This window comes from Channa argus, chromosome 11, assembly GCF_033026475.1.
Source record: "Channa argus isolate prfri chromosome 11, Channa argus male v1.0, whole genome shotgun sequence".
In the NCBI taxonomy this organism is placed as follows: domain Eukaryota; kingdom Metazoa; phylum Chordata; class Actinopteri; order Anabantiformes; family Channidae; genus Channa; species Channa argus.
Window position 1 is genome coordinate 18,386,458 of NC_090207.1, and position 17,894 is coordinate 18,404,351.

The following is a 17,894-nucleotide window of genomic DNA, read 5'->3' on the forward strand; positions in this document are numbered from 1 at the left end:
ACTCAGAAAGAACTGTTATCTTAAGCCAGATATGTTAATGACTGATATTAGATCTCAAATTCAATTTACTACTTATATTTGAGAATACGACAAGAATGAAAAAAAAATCCCGTATCTGACACATTAATATCTTGCACAGAGATCAGTGAAAATTAATTAATTAATAATTTATATCATATAAGAGGCTTTTAATTCTATTTAACTGAGATTATGTTTTTGCACAACACTTGCTAGGTAACAACAAATGTGGAGACAATGAGCAAAAACATCAGTTTTAAGGCTGTGAAAATCCCCAGCTATTCATTTCAGACTTTCACTGACATAAACATATGAGGTTGAGGTGAGGGCAGCACAATGTAAATGAGAACGTGTGGAGAAAATATTGTGAATCCAACACAGAAAAGATTTCCTGTCTGAAGTGAGTCACTATCCTGGGAACAATCTGAAAACATCTAACTGGCACAAACGATTCCAGTCATGGTAAAAAAAAAAAAACTGTCATGTGCTGTGTTAGGAAACAAGGCTTAATAAATGAGTATGTCACATGTCCTGTTGTTGTAGGAATAGAAGCAAACATACAGCTTCCCAACTTTAAAGCAGATGTGTAAAACCTCAATAGTGGGAGTTATTAATATTTTTATCTTCATAGTTTCTACATGATGTAGGAGGAAAGGAAAAATATCCTGAAACTAACTCTAGATTAGAAGCTGATTCATTTCATGAAAAGCTAATATTAAGAATGAATTTGTAAACTATTTCAGTTACAAATTGGTGAAGGCTGAGCTGGAACATTTAGGGGGAAAAGACAAAATTTGCGAATTCTGCAAGTTTGTTTTCAAAGCAATTTTCAGTAAGAACAAAAAAGATGTGTCAAAACATATTTACGTATACAAGTCAAAACGTATTTAAAACTCAGGGGCAACATAATTTATTATAGCCGATCACCCACCTGACTTGACATACGGAATTTATACGGGAACAGTATAAAAAGAAGCATAACTGTGTAGGTGGGTCAGTAGGCGCAGCAATCAAAACTGAAAAGTGCAAAATAAGAGGGCTGTGAACATAACCCACCTGGAAATCTAGTTTGCATTTTATTTATTTGGTATTAAATTAATAACATCAGTAATTTGTCAGATGCAGCATTTCTCATTATAACCAGCAGTTATAACTGAAGGATGTGGGAGAAGTAAAATCAGATTTTTCATGTGAAAATGAAACCTATGCATTAGGGGTGAATTCCCCAGCTGTTGCCTCATTCCAGGAAACTGATTGTAGAGCACATACTAAGTCTGTGTATACATCTGAGTTCCTGTTAGCCCTCTGAAAATCCCTGAAGCTTTTCTATGTTATTTCAAACTTTTTCTCAACTGTATGCAGCCTGTGTTACACTGTGCTATGAAGGAGACATACACCGCTTATTTATTCATTTTATTATGAAGAATGTCATTACAATAGATTCTGGTAACATAAACATGATTAATGTGATGGATATATGAGGCTCTTTTTTTAATTCGTTGATTTTATTTTAATTTTCTCCACTGACCTCAAAGCTTTAAAAGCCAGACTTTTGCACTGAAAATCAACCTCAGACCAGAGATAAAAAAAAGAAAATCTCAAATATCTTGAAATGGTTTGGTTTTTATGAAGGACTTGCTTGAAACAAAAACAGTTATAGGCTCACAGCTAAAGGGAATTTAACCATTTTATGCAAGCCCCACTAAATACCATCTAGAGCACAGCAAATAACTAGTTTTTTAATATTTACTTCAATCACAGTCAGATCAGTAATTAGACACCGTAAAAAATTCACACAGTATGCAAGTTTGATCATGTTAAAAAAAAGGAAAAAAAAAAAGGAAAATTCAGTCTGCCAGTAAACAAAGGCAAAAAAAAAAAAAAAAACAAGGCAAAAGATTATACTGTAGCTGGTACCACATCTTTGTTTTTTCCTGAAATGTTTAGGAGCATAGTAACAACAAAAAATATACCCGAAATAAGACTCTAGTCAGGAATGTGAACTACAAATGTTGTTAATGCTCCATCAAATTTCAAAATTACCTGATTCTGTACTGCACCACATGTATAGTATAGAGACTTATCTTGGGGTAGATGGTCGGGGGGGGGTTAGGTCAGCTTACCCTAACTATCAGTTGCTTGCAACGGTAACAATTTAATTAAACTGTGTTCTTGAAATAAAGAGATTTCAAAAGGTTCTAGCCCATTGATTACCATCGGTTCAGTGGTCCATGACGTGGCGGCTGGTTTACTCATTTAAAGCCTGATCACTTCTGCAAGAACTGATGTCACAGTGTGTTGTTCCACTGCAGAGGGGCTGACAATGTGATGACCTGTGAGGGTGGGGGATGGGTTTCGTTGCACTGGACTAAAGAAGCTCCACATAATTGGCCGGGAACATTCCAAAATGGCCGTCTGGACCATAGCCTCGCCACCAGCCGTCGTCTATCATCTCGATGCCGGTAATGATGTCATCTGGATCAAAGGAGATCTCTGTGTCATCAGCTGAGGGAGAAAAAAAAAAAAGCAACTGCCAAGTCATACACATTTTCAAACATTACATCTATGGCATCTTCTAAAATCGAATGAGTCTTTTAAACAGATGTTGATAAGTCTATAGTTCCTTCTTTGCAAACATTATAAAAACCGACTTCTTAAAGAGTGACATATACTTTCTAGTAGACTTCTGAACTCCAAATTATCTATGAATCTACAGCAGTTGCTACTATTATACATTGGAGGAAAGTTTTCTTCAGCTGTACAATACATTCACAACCCTTTTCAATGATGACAATCACTTTTTAATAATCCAACTACTGAAGCCTCACCTCGCTGTCGCTGCTTTCACAGAAGACACACTAAAGATGTGCCAGTCAAAGGCGAGCTAGCACGAATGTACCGCAGGTAATAGCACGACTGAAACGGTCCTAAATACGTAGGTGTAGACAGATGGGAGTAATGTGAGGTAACCAGTTGGGTAAGTGGGGCATTTCTTAAAAAAAACTCACCAGCCTGATAGTCATACAGGGCTCTTGCACAGGTGCCTCTGGCTGATGCTTCCTCGGTAGTCCCCTCATCAGTATTTTCATCAACCTGGAAGAAAAATTAGGTTATGTTTTGTTTCAGAATTATTTTTATTTTTTTTTTTAAACGTAAGTATACAACAACCTGAGTGTGCTCTTCATAAGCAGTCTCTTCGACGTAGGAGTTGGCAGCTGGTGTCTCCTCTGAAAAAAAAAATAAATTAATTAATTAAATAAATAAATAAATAAAATTACATCAGTATGACTGTGTTTAAGATGAGCTGTATCGACCAGCAGGTGGCAGCAGCAGCTGTTCCTGACAGCATAGTTTGGCTGGAGGAAACAGTATGTTCTCATCAAAACAAGTGAATGGGAGGGTTGAGAAGCTGATGTATTAAAAGGGTTAACACTGAGGCTGGCGTCATGTGATATTAACCCCACCTTTGGACTGCTCCTGAGGGGCTGCCTCCTGCTCATCATACTCACACCTGGACTGTCCATCATCCACATCAGGCTCTTAACACCCAAAACACAAGCACAGACATGCAAGAACACAAAAGAACACGTTCACCACCACAGGCTGAAAACCACCACCAGACTAGACATTCTTGGTACAGTGCACTGGAGCAGTAACAAAACAGTAATCTGGAGTTTAAAAACAGAAGATACACTGACTGGAAGCTTGGAGCTCAGTGACTGCAAATATGAAAATGATGGCGCACAGAAACAACAGTTAGAAAAGAAGCATGGCAATTTAAGTTAAGTATGAGACTTACCCATACATTGTGTGCAATTTTCTTATATCACAGTGTGTTGAAAGATACAAAAAAAATGTGTGTGTGTGTAAGCTCACACCTGTGGCATAAACAGGAGATGCAGAGGCTGCTGGAACAGGAGAAGCTTGGCGTTGAGGTGAGCTGGCTCGCTCAGATTCATACACTTGCTTAGACAGAAAAGGGCTTTGCAGACGCCCTGAACAGAGACATACATGGAATCCCCAAAACAGGGCCAAAAAATGGACATGAGAGAGAAAAAACAAACACAAAAAGAGCAGAAGGGTTGAGCAGAAGAAGACACCATGATGCAGACACAGCGTTAAGTATGACCAAGACAGCTAGACTTGGATGAAAAGTTAAAGCTTAGAGAATGACACTGGGAGACAGTCTCCTCTAAGAAAAACCCAGTTTGTGTATATCACTATATGACAAAGTTAAAAGCACCTTGCAGTAATGCAGGAGAGGCTGTAAGATTTAAAGCAACATTTATATGAAAAGGTTAGTGCTTATGCTGGGGTTGTACCTGGCTGGAGACTAGCAGGGACAGCATGTGGGACATCAGAATCACTGGGAGTCATTCCCCTCTCTCTCTGCTTGAACACATCTCTAGGATTCACGGCTCGCTGAGAGATGAGAGAAGCTGCCTCCTAGAAAGTAGAAAATGCATCATGAGCGAAGGCAAGTACTGCTGAAAGAATACTGAAGATTTCTAACAATGTGCTTTAGAAAAATGTTTTGAAAAATGTAATGAAGACTGAAAGGAAGGGGGTTATGTTGAGCCTAAAAGGGTTCGCATTTGATCAAAAAGAGTTTCTTTGACATAGGCGAGAAAGAGGAAGCAGACAGGCCAAAAGAGATCGCTTTCAGGAAGGGGAACTCACATTCGCCTTCTCCACAGATTCACCTCTCCTCATTGATTTCCTCTGGGCTGCCTGGTCCTCCTCCTTCACCTCCTGATGAGGTTTCAATATCAGTGCTTGCAATGCTGACTGCCTTACCAACTTTAAGAGTCCGCAACATGTGTGCACTACTAAAACATGTTTAGCATCATCTTCATAAAAAAGCTCAATATGAAAGTCAAATTCACACCAATCCATATCAATTTCCATATCAGCATGTGCCTCTTATGTCAGTTGTACTGTGTGATCCTGTCAGATACTCACCCAGCTTTGCTTCTCCGGTTCTCTACTCACAGCTTCCTGCTGCTGCTGGTACTTCCTAATAAACAATAAATCATTTACAAAACAGGAAATGTAATTAGAACATGGTAAAATGCTACAGCAAACAGGTCTTAACCAGGGTGCATTCTCTTTCACTTCCGACCTACCTTTGCTGCTCAATTTGAGAAGACCTCTCCTTGTCCCTTTTGTCCCTCAGTGCTGCCTCTTCTGCCTCTCTGCTCTTCCTCTCTTTCTCCAGGTGCTGCCGCTCCTCCTCTGCCTTGCGCCGCTCCTCTTGCCGACGTTTCTCCTCTTCTTTCTAAAAGCAAGACAGCCAAAATAAAATAAAACACTGACTTGTATACAGTGTCCCCTTTAAAAACATTTGAATGCCAAGGGTAATTAATATCTTTTTGCTGTAAACTGAAGAGCCTTTCGTTTCATGTTTAATGGCATTTCCACCTCAATACCTTAAACAGCATACAACATAGCACCTTCTGTCAGATCACCTAAAGTTTGCAATTGTTTAAAAGTAAATACAACTTAATATGTGGCAACAAATTCCTGGTGTGCAACAACTGCATCAAGGCTTTGCCTTACTGACATCACTACATTGTTTCTTATTTTGATTTGTTTTTCCAGGCTTTTACTGCAGCGTCCTAGAATTGTTGTTTTGGGGATATCTTCTTTTAGTCTCCTCTCCAGCAGTTGAAATGCATGTTATTTTAAGAAGTTAAGGTCTACTGGTTCACTTGGTCTGTTGAAAACCTTCCCCTTTTTTTCTTCTAATTAAATTTTATGTTTAGATTAGGCAACACGTTTTGATCATCATTTCGCTACATTTAGCAGCTATTGCTACGACGAGTTAAATTACTAACAGAGATTAGTGAACAGGTTTCAGAAGCAGCTATACAAGCCCCAGCAATGCCACTACCACCAATGTGCCTCACAGAGTATCTTGTTTAGTTTTGATTAGGTCTGGGCAATTTGCAAATTACAAATGTTTTATTCTTCATCTAACTGGTGGCTGAAATACCTTTAAACATTTACAGATTTAACTCGTTTCTAACATTCTAACTTGGCATTTCTCCATGCTTGATGTGTGCCCGTGTTACAGCAAGTTTAAACGAAATGTCAATATCATGACAGAACAAATTTATCACTGCGAGAATTAGTTACAATATATGAAAGATTATACGAAATTACAACACTTTTTTTCTTGATAATTTCTTCCTCCACACTTTGGTCTTAATACCACTTCCTCCAAACCTCCAGAACTTTTGTGGAACATCTCTCTACATTTTTGCAAATTCCATACAAATACTGATTGCTTTTGTTTTTTTCTTCAGAGGTCTCACAATGCTTCTGTCATCAGCTGTTGCCATTTCCTTTTGCTGTATAGTTCTGTGTATGTTGTTTGCCCTCTTTTCTAAAGATTAAAATGTACTTACTTAACAGACAGCTCTGTCTGATTTCAGAGAGATAAAGGGGATTTTGGTGCCTTTTAATGACCATTCAGAAAATTGAAAGTTAAGCGTCATAGACGATTTTAGAACAATTAAACAGCAGCCAGCAGCCTACCTCCCCGCTTACGGAGTGTAATGTTACTATTTACAGGATACCCTGGCTGAGATGTAGCATCAGGCTAAACTAGCTTCATGCACAGCTGAAAGAAAGCATCATCACCACTCTTCATAGGATCCCGGATAGCTAGCTCGCTATTTCGCATGATATTGACAATTCACATTGTGTCAGATATTTTAAAATAGTGGACTGCAATATTTCGATGACTTTGACAAATCAGTGCTTCGAAATAATTTGGGAATATTAGATCAAATTAAAGGGAGGTGATTTTTAGAAACTGACACCAGCATTAGCATACCTCTGCCTGTGCCCAGAAGTTGTCTTTGTTGGTCCTTTTGATTTCAGAAATAGCGTTGGTCTTCTGGTACACGGAGCCCTGGAGGCAAGAAAATACTATAGTATTTGACTGTTATAAGATGAAATGAAGTAGTGAACAATATCAATGTTAGAAATATCAGGTTAGCCTGATTGGAAAAAAAAAAAAGACAAATCACAAAGAGGGAAAAGCTTTATCATTTCACATACATCTGAAATTAAGGAGCTTAGAAAAGATCTTGCTCACTGCTTCCCTTTCTAAAGGAAAAGACAAGCAAACACTGGTGCATACCACAGGACCCTGAGGACCACTGTCCTGGAAGCGGCGGGAAGCTTCTTTGTGGAAGCTGTAGTTGGCTCCCGAGGCTTTGGCCACCTTTTGCGTTATCACCTCGGGTTCCACATCCTCCTCAGCTCTGGCATTTATCGTGACATGGGCCCCCTGAAATGGCACAAAATTAAAGGTTTTTTTAGTACAAATACAAAGAAGCAAACTCTTATTGTCATTTAATAGGATAATGCATGCCCCAACCAGTACCTTCTTCGTATAAAATGTTTGCTTATGTAACACAAATCTGGCTGCCAAATTACCTCCATTTAAACATACCTTAAGAAAATTGGCCATGGAGCTGACATGATTTGCACATATCCCTTTTCTGGCATCATTCACTCCTTCTCCTGTCTGAAAAACAAGGTATTATATTACAACTTTAAGAACTGCTGCTACTATAAAAACAAATAATTTTACAATAGATAAGTACTACACTAACCCAGTTGATGAGGACATATTTAGACAGACCAGAATTTGGATCCTCGACCCGGCAGAATGCATACATCACTTTCCCACTATTGAGTTCCTCAACCAACTCCTCCAGTCCTCCATCTGATATAACAAACATTGTGGAAAAGTTAAATGGTTCCTGTGGTTGGTTGTGTAACTGTGGACATTTTTTTCCTCTTACAAATGATGGGGTGAGGCAGCAGAGGCAAGCAACCCTTTTGTGCTGATATACCACTAGTGCGGCTGTATTCCAACAGTGACATTCCGCACACTTTTGACAATATCACGTTGAGACCATAAAACTATTCAATATCCTCTCAGTTGCTCACCTCCTTTTTCTGCCAGGCGGATATCATTACTGTTTCCCTCATACGTGAACAAGGCCCTGTAGGATACAGCAGATTTAAGGATTTTAAAATAGCGCTGACACAATTTAAAAAGACAGACACAGAAACATAGGTAGTATCAACATGAAGAGAAGTTTGTTGGAAAGTTGATATAAATCATTTCACACCTAATAGATAAATGCTTTGTAAATAAAAGTGCTTCTTGTTAAGCTCTCACATGATACATTTTACAGGGGGGGTAGAGTAATGTAAATTTACTTAGGTCAGCTCTGTGGGTAATCTTTATGAGATGCATGCTCCTGCAGCAACACTGACTCAGTTTCATTAGAATTAAGCCTAAAACAGTGGTAAGAGAAATAGCAGCCCAACACTGATTTTTTATATTTATTTAATGGCATATAAAAAAAATGTCCATTTATCCACCTAACCATGTGATATACTGTAAATGACATGATAGAACATATATTGATTACAACCCAAATTCCAATTCACCTTGGGATTTCAATTTGCACCTTCGTAGAGAAATACATTTTTGCTAAAGTAAACCTATGGGAGCACAAGCTCAGTGCTTCAATTGTCTTTAAAAGCACTTGATTTATATTGGCCCACTTCCTCCATAAGACAAGTTAAGTGAAACGTCCTTTCGTCCTTTAGGCCACTTCTTTATTTGACCTTTATATGTTAACTTTTTTACTCTTATCTGCAAGAAGAGTAAATAGTTGCTTTTGTAGATAGTGGTAGCTCGGTACCCAAACTTGAGTGAAAGCTAAGATGTCAAACACTCATAGGAGATGCCTGAATATTGAGCCTGCAGCTCCAAGGACTAGATTAATTCGGTACAAAACTAAACACTGCAGCGGTCATCACCAGTTTTAGTTTTAATTTTAATTTCAATTTCAAGGCGAACACACACTGCGGTCTAACACTAGGTAACATGAAGAGGAAGTTTCTCGATTTGGCTTTCACATATTACTCATTTTTAACTTCTGATTAATTACCAGGAAGTGGGTGAGATAACATTTAGCTTACTTACTATTTCACGACAGACAAGCTTATTAAAAATACACAAGGCAAACGCTGAGCACAGAGGTAAAGTGCTCTGGATGTTAGTTGGTCTGCGTACCTAGCTACGCTAAGTAACCCAACATTACTAGCTCTTCAGTTAGCTCATCTTTAATGTCAGTAGAAGTGGGAACTGGCAACAGGCGTGACTAAGCTAAAACCCCGAAAACAAAGCTGGCTGTCGCTAATTTAATAAGGCGAAGGGCCGTTGTGTTCAATAAAGTATCATTAAGGTGGCTCACATGTTGGCTGTAAGTGTATGTGATAGCTAAGGTTAGGTTAACAGTTTCAGCACTCATAAGACGGCTCAGAGCTCACCAACTAACATCATTCATCCTAGCACGTTTTTTTATGTTTAAATGCTTTTCCTTACCAGTTTGTTTTGGACTTTTCATCTACCACCTCTTTATATGCAGCTGTTATTGCAGGGCCATTTTTGCTGAGGTTAACTGCCATCGTTATGCCGGGTGCAGCTAGCGAGCTAGCTATCCGGGATGCGCCCTTCCTATGAGGAGTGGCGACGATGCTTTCAGCTGTGCACGAAGCTAGTTTAGCCTGACGCTACGTCTCAGCCAGGGTAACCTGTAAATGGTAACGTTACACCCCGAAAGCGGGGAGGTAGGCTGCTGTTTAATTGTTCTAAAATTGTCTATGCTACTTTGCGGTCAGTTTTCTGAATAGTCATTAAAAGGCACCGAAATCCCGTTTAAAAAAGCGAGATATGGAAGGTCGCTGTGCTTCTATAATGTTCACTGTACCGAAGAATCCCCGCAAAACAAGTAACTGAATCGAACGCACCCTGGAGTTCGGCGCTCTGCTATCAAGTTTTTGCCGTAGGCTTTTTTGATTGACCTTAGAAGAGAATCACCATTAACTACAGTGCACAGTAACCACAGCGTATTTGCACGTTGTTTTTTTTATTTTGGGGAATCAGTTTTTTTTTCTGTTTTTTGTAATCAAATACTATAATGGAAGAGCTGGTTCTGGTTCGAACTGCCATTATTTAAAGCTTATGGGCTATGTAACACAAAAACTGACTTTAGACAATGGTAAACCAAAGTAAGCTTTATTTATATATTATGACAGGGTCAACAGTTTTGTTAGCTATGTGAGGACTTGTCGATGTCCATGGTGGAAGTTCAACCACACATTCCAAATTTAAAGATGCATAAAAGTTGGTCCTGCAGTCAGAGAAAGCCAGGCTGAATTTCTGAACATAAATATTGTACTGTTAAAGCAGGTTTTCATGTCTACTGATAAAATGGATCACCCACTGGGGAAGAATACAGCCCTGTTAGCAAGTTTACAGTTTATGACATGATCTCTCTATATATACACACAAAATGAGGGTTAAGGCTAAAAGTTTAGTCAGAGGTGTTAGGCAGATGAATTATAACGAAATCCCTGATATCTGGCTAATGGCTGAGAAGGTTCTCCAGAGTGCAAAGCATGCCAAGCTGCCTATTCAAATTCTATTGAGCACACTGGACAAAGAATGTCAGTGCCGTGCCACCCATATGATAAACTGAGGCTGCGTTTGATCGTACAGTTGGAAGATATTCTGCTTTCAAATAAATAAACAGCCAGATGAACAAACAATGTAAACAAAGTTTAAATTTGAGCTTTTTCTTACATTTTCTAATGTTAGTCTAGTAGCCAAGACACTTTGACTGCATTCAGAAGAGTGATTTAAAACCTTTCAGTCAGTACATATTGTATTTCAGGACAATTGTTTTCACCATTTCTCTACAAAAGCTAACAGTGATTGAACTATATATCTGGTGCATGGTTTAATTCTACACCAACAGCTTTAAAATTGCATTCTTTACTATGAATATTTCTGAATGAATTCATTCTATGATGCCTCAACAGAATAATTATTATCTATTTATAATATCAAATAATTCCCTTTATATTGGCAGCATCAGCACATTGTGAGCCATGATTTATAAGACAAAATCATAGCATTTCCTAACTACTTTATCCAACAGTCACAAGGATTTTTTAAAAACTAATATTACATAATGACACATCACAATCATGTTCAATTCTGGTGACATTAATGAAAAAAATGCCTAAAGCTAAATGCAGTACAAAAGTTCACAAATGTATCACTGAGACAAACTGTTACCTTCAGTACAACTGTGTTATTAAACTAAAATAAAACATTTTACAATCTACAAAAGTCTGTTTACGTTCCCTTTTTAAGTGACACCAGTTGTAACCAAAGGCCATTTCATTATAGAAAAACAGCAAGTACATGTTTAACAGCATTATTAAAAAGCTGTTCACATCCCAGTGCTGTTCAAAAATAAATGGAAATATTGACAAAAACAACTGGAGAGGGATCATGGAGAAAAAAAAAAAAACCCTCTGTGACAAAATGTACTTCTGAGACATGCAGCCCATCAAGGCATATATGCATTAAAAACCCTCAGGAGTGCTGATCTGTCTTTGATCATTTTGTCTCTTCAGGAAGCACAGGCAGTTTTTTGTTATGTGAACAAATATTTCGCATTTTTAGAAGCTTGATGATGAGGCCTGTTGTAGTGTGTCTCACCATGAGTCACTGCATGTAACGGCTGATGATCTGTTAGATACCTGAGTAACTGTACTGAGGAGGAGGCACACAGCTAAGCTGTAAATGCCAAAGAGTAGTATGTTAATATCTACTCAAGGAACAAGTCATACAACAGTAGTATTTTGTGCACTATGGACACCAGCAATGGACTGTTACTTTTACAAGATATAAGGGCATTGAAAGCATTTGTGAGAAACATGAATGTTGACATTTGTCCTGTGAAGCTTCACAACAGCAAGGCAAGGGCCAAGTAGCTGTTAAAAGCTCTCCAGTGTCTTCAAAAACACTAAATACTGTTGCAACTTCAAATGCATTGGCTGATAGAGACCAATCCTTCTTTACATCTTTCACATTGTTTCGGGGTGAGACAGTATGTGACAACAGATCAGCTGCTGGTAATGGCACTACACCATTTTACACATAACAGGAAACATTCTGCCTCAATTGCACGTATACCATTTTAAAATAACACAGAAAGGCCACTAAATACATGAAAATACAGTGATATGAAGACATCCAGCGGGACACAGACAGTACCTCTGAAAGCCAATCTCCTAATCCAAACAAACGTTTTGCTTCTGAGGACCATGATATGACTCATCAACAGTGAAAAAGATGCGTAGGAATAGCAACAATAACAGTGAAGATTTTAGCAAGAGTGACAGTTTAAAGTCTGAGTGTGATGGTGCAAATAGTTTCCGGTATTCCATATGGGAGTTCTTTAAAGAACTTATCATGCCCTGCTCAGCAGATCCATACAAGTCGTGAGGCACGGTAGCACATGGTAGCAGCTCAGCACACGGAAAGCCAGGTGGCACTGTACCTCACTGTAATGCTTCCTTGTCCACAAGATGGCTCTAGTTTTTGTTTTCCTCTGTATTTCAGTTGTCTCAAGTTACATTTTAAATCTGTTTCTTTTGTTGTATTTTCATCTCCCTTCTGTTCTCACATTGCATACTTCTGCGTCCACTCTCTTGCTAATTTGTTGTATCTGGAAAACACGTGCAAATTTGGAAAAAGGTGAACCTCATCTCCAGTAATCATTCAGTAAGACAGTTAGCAAAACGGAGAGATGTGCTAGATGCATTAATTTTACACTCACTTTTCTCTGTCAGCCTTGTATGTATGAGCAATCTCTGGAACCAGTGGGTCGTCGGGGTTTGGATCACAAAGAAGAGAGCAGATAGACAATAATACTGTGAAGGAAAAATTTCAAAGTAAAGTATAAGATTACACAAACACTTAATAGAAGAGTATATTACTTCAAAAGATGTATATGATATATATACATATATATCTATTATCTTACAATGTCAATTGATTTGTTGACAACAAAACTTTACAGACACTTGTTGTATCCTATTACGAAAAACATTGCACTGCTGTGATCTACTTGATTTATTATTTTTGAATCAGTTTGTGCAGTAAAAACAGTAAACTAATTTTGTGCCTCATTTCTTAGTATATTACAGTTCCTTCTCTATATAACTTGTATATATCAGATAACAAAATATGAAAGTAGACACTTTGGCTTGTCAAACCATAGGCACAAATAATAATAATGGACATTTTACATTTAGCTGTGAAAGAATTATGGTCTTAGTAATGTGCACCCTATGTCAATATTCACAGACATTTTAACAAATAAAAGTTATTAGCAGTCAAAACTCTTATATTATACATTACCTTTTGATACTGTAAGTGCAGGTGACCATTGTGACCTCAGTATATCCAGACAAATACTTCCATTGCTGTTAATATTAGGGTGGTAAATTTTTGTTGTGAATGCAACCTGTGACAAAACAGGAAAATAAAGTAAGTTCTGCAGTGAAACCACATCTTACCAAAGTAAAATACATAAATGCACAATTAGTTTAAGTAAAATACTATTTGTTAATGTCTCATATGTGACACAAAGCCAGACCCTTACTCACTTTGGGAGGTTTGAAGGGGTAATCTGTCGGGAAATGAATGGTGAGGAAGAAAACCCCACTCTGATATGGGCTGTCACTCTAGTGAAATACAAACAAATAAGTTTGTTGACAGCTATTTCATTGTTTTCATAACATATTTGCACTTCATTGTAAAAAATTTTCTGGTAAAGGTATAAGGTTGTTCTGGAAAGAGTAAGAAAAACCAAAGACACCAAGATTTTCATAAACAGAGGGGGCAGAAACTCTATTTTAAATATGATCACCCACCTCCAATCCCAAGAGTTTACATGAAAATCTTTATATTTTTGATCTTGACAAATGTTGTATTTTTCTTATTTCTAAAAATACGATTCATTTTTGAGTTTTTACTAGTTCTGATAGTGATAGTTGCTGTCTTTGCCTTCATCAGTGATTTTAGACAATTTTAGAGATTATTTAACAATGAATAAATATTTATTCATATTTTAAATTAAAAGTTTTACAAAGTAATTACTAAAAGCAGGCAGGCTAATTCCGGTAACTTTGGAGGGTCAGGTAAGCACCTTGCCATCGGTGTATGAGTGTGTGTGAATGGGTGTATGGGAAGAAACATTGTAAAGCGCTTTGGATAAAAGCGCTATATAAGCGACTATTTACCATTTACCATTTACCACTTCTGACAGCATCACTCTGTCCTTTACAATAATAGAATAGAGTCACTGTATAAACAAACACAATGTTTTAAAAATAACTACAAATAAACACATACCACTTCCTCCGTATCATTCAACTATAACACTTACTCAGTAGGGTTTTAAAAAAAGTGCATAATTTGCATCTCACATTTTAAATTCTTTGTGGACTGGTGTCTCCTCCTTTGAGCAATGACAATCAGCCTTTTTTGTGATAGCAAGAGTCCTGTGGAATACTGTGGCCATGGTAATAAGGAGCTGCACAAAATACAGCACTTTTAAAACTAAATTTGGTTAAATTCTATTTAGACTTTTTCAGATTTATGATCTAATGTCCTGATGTAATAATTTGTGGTGTTTTATGCCCGTTTTATGTATCGTTAATTGTTTATTTGCCTGGATTAATTTCTGTCAAAACGGTCTAAATTAGCTGTTCAGCTAATAATGGCATATATACAGAGATAGTATCAGTAAATAAGTAAAACAAATAATTTTGTAAAAATATTTTGACACTTACCGGACCCATTATTGTTGCCTGCCAATGAAATACTGAGGAAAAGAAAATATTACACATAATTCTGGTGTTTACACTTATATAAAACAAAACTTGCTATATTCCACTGCAATCTAAAAAGGTAAGCATACACAGATGCAGCAAGTTTCTTACTACTTACAATCTTCTCCAACTGGTCCTGCAGAGCACTGAGCAGGTGGGTCCCTCTGCAGGTCTGATAGTTCCTAAGGGTAAGACAATGACATAATGGATCAGCTTTGATTGTTGTGGACATTGCAATACAGTAACAAATGTGATTTTTCCAAAGGAAACATAATCTCAAGTGTGGCTTAAAAAAATGTATTTGTTCAGGTAATTATTAGGTTTAACACATACATGTCTCACAGCAACTGGGAAGACAGATATGGTGAAGGACTTGTGGTTCAAACAGCTGATTACATCAACATTTTGGTTATCTGTTCAACCAGTTAGCACAAAACTCAACTCAAAGAAACACACTGGTAGAGGTACAGAATTAACCACTGCAAAATAATATATTAAATGCTGTTCAGAAATAGTCAAAGAAGGTGCTAGGGGTTAAATCCCATTACATACTATTAATGAAATGACCATAATTACAGATAGCAAAATAACAGATGGTAACATGGAAACTAAGCCCGTTATTTAACATCTCTTGAAAGAAAGCCTATCTGTGTTATATAAATACACACTCTGGTCTGATCCAGTGGCCCAGTTGCCATTCCATATATGGCAACACTGACACTAGGCTTCAATTTTGGCAACCAGCAAGCAGCTGTCATTCATCATCGGCCACACTCTTAAGCACTGAGGATATAGACAGTAGCAAGCTAGTAATTTAGTGCCGTTAGAAAATTAAATGTCAACCAATTAAGCAAGGAACAAAACACATACTAACATTATTCACTTAACGCTGTCTGCTAATGTCAGCCTAGCGCTGTACTGAAAAGCATTGGTTTACGCAATCCACATTTAACTCAGCCTTTGAGAAAGTCCTAAGCTACGTGTCTGAAAGAAAAATCTAATGTTACAAACAAAAATGCAAGTGTCGTAATAAAGGCGCCGTTTAATTGGTTGTTGATAAACAATGTTACCGTAGCAATGCACCATCAGGGCGAGCTACCAGGGGTTAGCTCGTCTTTGTCTGTGAATTATTTTAAAAAGGGGCACAAAAAGCTAGCAAGGCTAAGTCGTCCTACAGAAAAGGCTACTCGCTGCTATTTTCTTCACAGAGGGCCTCCACATTCAGAAAAATATATGTAAAAGAAGGTATGTTGTCAGTTAAACGAAATATACACTCACCTTCTGAATTCTTTTCAACGCCATTGCTTTTTAATGGCTATGCTAGGTAGCTTGTCAGCTAACAGTTAGCACTTTACACATACAATTTGGTTTCTGTGCCCCCTCGTGCCTCCAACGCTCACTCTTCCTAAAACTAATCAGGAACTCACACCGGACATCTAACAGGCTTGAGGGCTTTTCGTTTGTAATACAATCTATGCAACTATGTTAAATCCTGCTCTTTCTTTTGACTAATGCAGAACAACCGAGATATTTCACTGCCTCTCTGCGCATCCCTACCCGTCTTGCTGCCTGGCAGACAGCTTATGGTAATATCGCGAGACATTTCTTACACCACGTGAGTTCACAACTTCTATGTTTTCAGATCAACATAGTTTTTTTTTTAAATTTGGGTAGTTTGTTAATTTATTCATTTAGACGCTTAAGAAATATTAGAATAGTTTTAATTATAAACACAAATAATTAAAAATAATTCATATTATTTGCGCATAACAACGCATGGGCTTCTATTTTGTTATGTTATTAAATGTTATTAAATGTTATAAAAATATTACCCAGTGCCTCCCATACCAGCTAATAACAGAGAACACAATGTTCTACCAACAGAGTACAGCGTGACTTTAAATATAAGCTATGATTTGAGGCAAGGTGTCCACAAGGTGTCACTATCTGAAAAGAGCAAAAAAAAAAAAAACTAAACAAAAAAAAAAACAACCACATACACACACATATACACACACACTCACACACACGCGTAAAGACAGCAAAAATACATTCAGGTCAAGATTTACAGTAACCTTTTACAAATTAAATTTTCCATGCTCATGCTCATAATCAATTTAGGAATTCACAGTTTTGTTTTTAAATGTATTTGTTCAAGTGCAAGAGTGCATGACATAAAACAACAAAGCACAATAATACCAAAACGTGTATTATTTACACAAACATAGGAAGAAGGAAAAAAGAAGAAGGAAAAGAATTGAATTGTTCATTCAATACCCAATCATTGTAAAGGCATATTCATCTGAGTCAGCTGCATGCTCCAGTTTCTGCACAGCCTTGTCTCGCAAAGCATCATGAGCTTTCCTTTATATGTCTTAAACAAGAGTGAAAAAAGAGCTCTCATTATTTTAGTGAGTATGTTTGAATGGGTTGCAGTGTTCATTCTTCTTAAATGGCTGATTCAGTGTCAGGTTGAGGATCCTATCGTCAATGTGACACTGAGAGGGACCATTTTCCTTTGGAAAGCTGAAGATTCCTTCAGATAATATCTTATTGTTTGCTCATCTCTGTGCTCTCAATGACCTGCCTGTCCTCAGGGCCTGACTGTAATCAGATTCAGTCAGCAGCAGAGGTAGCAGTTTGGGTCTTGTGAAGCAGGGGCCTTGTGTTCTGAGTTTGTCTACTTGGAGAGGCTATTTATCAGCATGAGGTTTTCAGACACAGGAAAGCCCACACTTCGTTGGCTTAAAGCTTCAGTTCACATAGCCTCCCACAGTGACTGTCGTTTCCTCTAAAATCTCATTGATTTGCTTGCTACTGTGTACTTTATATTTATGGGGTTTGTAGTTGACAGAGATGCTAAGCCATTCAGTTACGGGGTACATGGTACTTTGTGGACATTTGAAGTAATAAAAATAAGAGCCATCAAAAATAATTTTATTTTTTATTTTTTTACATAGCCACATTTCACTTGAATGAATGGGGAATTTCCCACCTATACCCAGAAGTTGAGTTTTTAGTTACAGGACTGGTGCCCCAAGTTCTAAAATGATGTATGAACCAAGGTGTGAATGTGTCAGAACTGG

General features: G+C 37.6%; 2 protein-coding genes across 8 annotated transcripts; both read right to left on the reverse strand.

The window, feature by feature from the left end:
* Positions 1 to 1,417: 1,417 nt before the first annotated feature.
* dbnlb (drebrin-like b) lies at positions 1,418 to 9,824 on the reverse strand. 7 transcript variants are annotated; one of them, XM_067520944.1, is made up of 15 exons: positions 9,440 to 9,823; positions 7,987 to 8,042; positions 7,647 to 7,759; positions 7,484 to 7,558; positions 7,169 to 7,318; positions 6,860 to 6,937; positions 5,145 to 5,296; positions 4,981 to 5,035; positions 4,699 to 4,770; positions 4,341 to 4,464; positions 3,897 to 4,013; positions 3,483 to 3,557; positions 3,187 to 3,245; positions 3,027 to 3,111; positions 1,418 to 2,523 (listed from the first exon to the last, which is right to left on the reverse strand). In XM_067520944.1, exons 1-15 carry the CDS (start codon positions 9,520 to 9,522, stop codon positions 2,387 to 2,389), a joined length of 1,431 nt encoding a protein of 476 aa, XP_067377045.1. In that variant the 5' UTR covers positions 9,523 to 9,823; the 3' UTR covers positions 1,418 to 2,386. The 7 variants fall into 7 exon arrangements, with proteins under 7 accessions (XP_067377045.1, XP_067377046.1, XP_067377048.1 ...); XM_067520945.1 differs by lacking the exon at positions 4,699 to 4,770 and having other exon boundaries at positions 9,440 to 9,824; XM_067520947.1 differs by lacking the exon at positions 3,483 to 3,557.
* Positions 9,825 to 10,115: 291 nt separating this feature from the next.
* Positions 10,116 to 16,388, reverse strand: ube2d4 (ubiquitin conjugating enzyme E2 D4). Its single transcript, XM_067520952.1, has 7 exons — positions 16,087 to 16,388; positions 14,927 to 14,990; positions 14,770 to 14,801; positions 13,582 to 13,659; positions 13,334 to 13,439; positions 12,750 to 12,843; positions 10,116 to 12,638 (listed from the first exon to the last, which is right to left on the reverse strand). Exons 1-7 carry the CDS (start codon positions 16,108 to 16,110, stop codon positions 12,593 to 12,595), a joined length of 444 nt encoding a protein of 147 aa, XP_067377053.1. The 5' UTR covers positions 16,111 to 16,388; the 3' UTR covers positions 10,116 to 12,592.
* Positions 16,389 to 17,894: the final 1,506 nt, after the last annotated feature.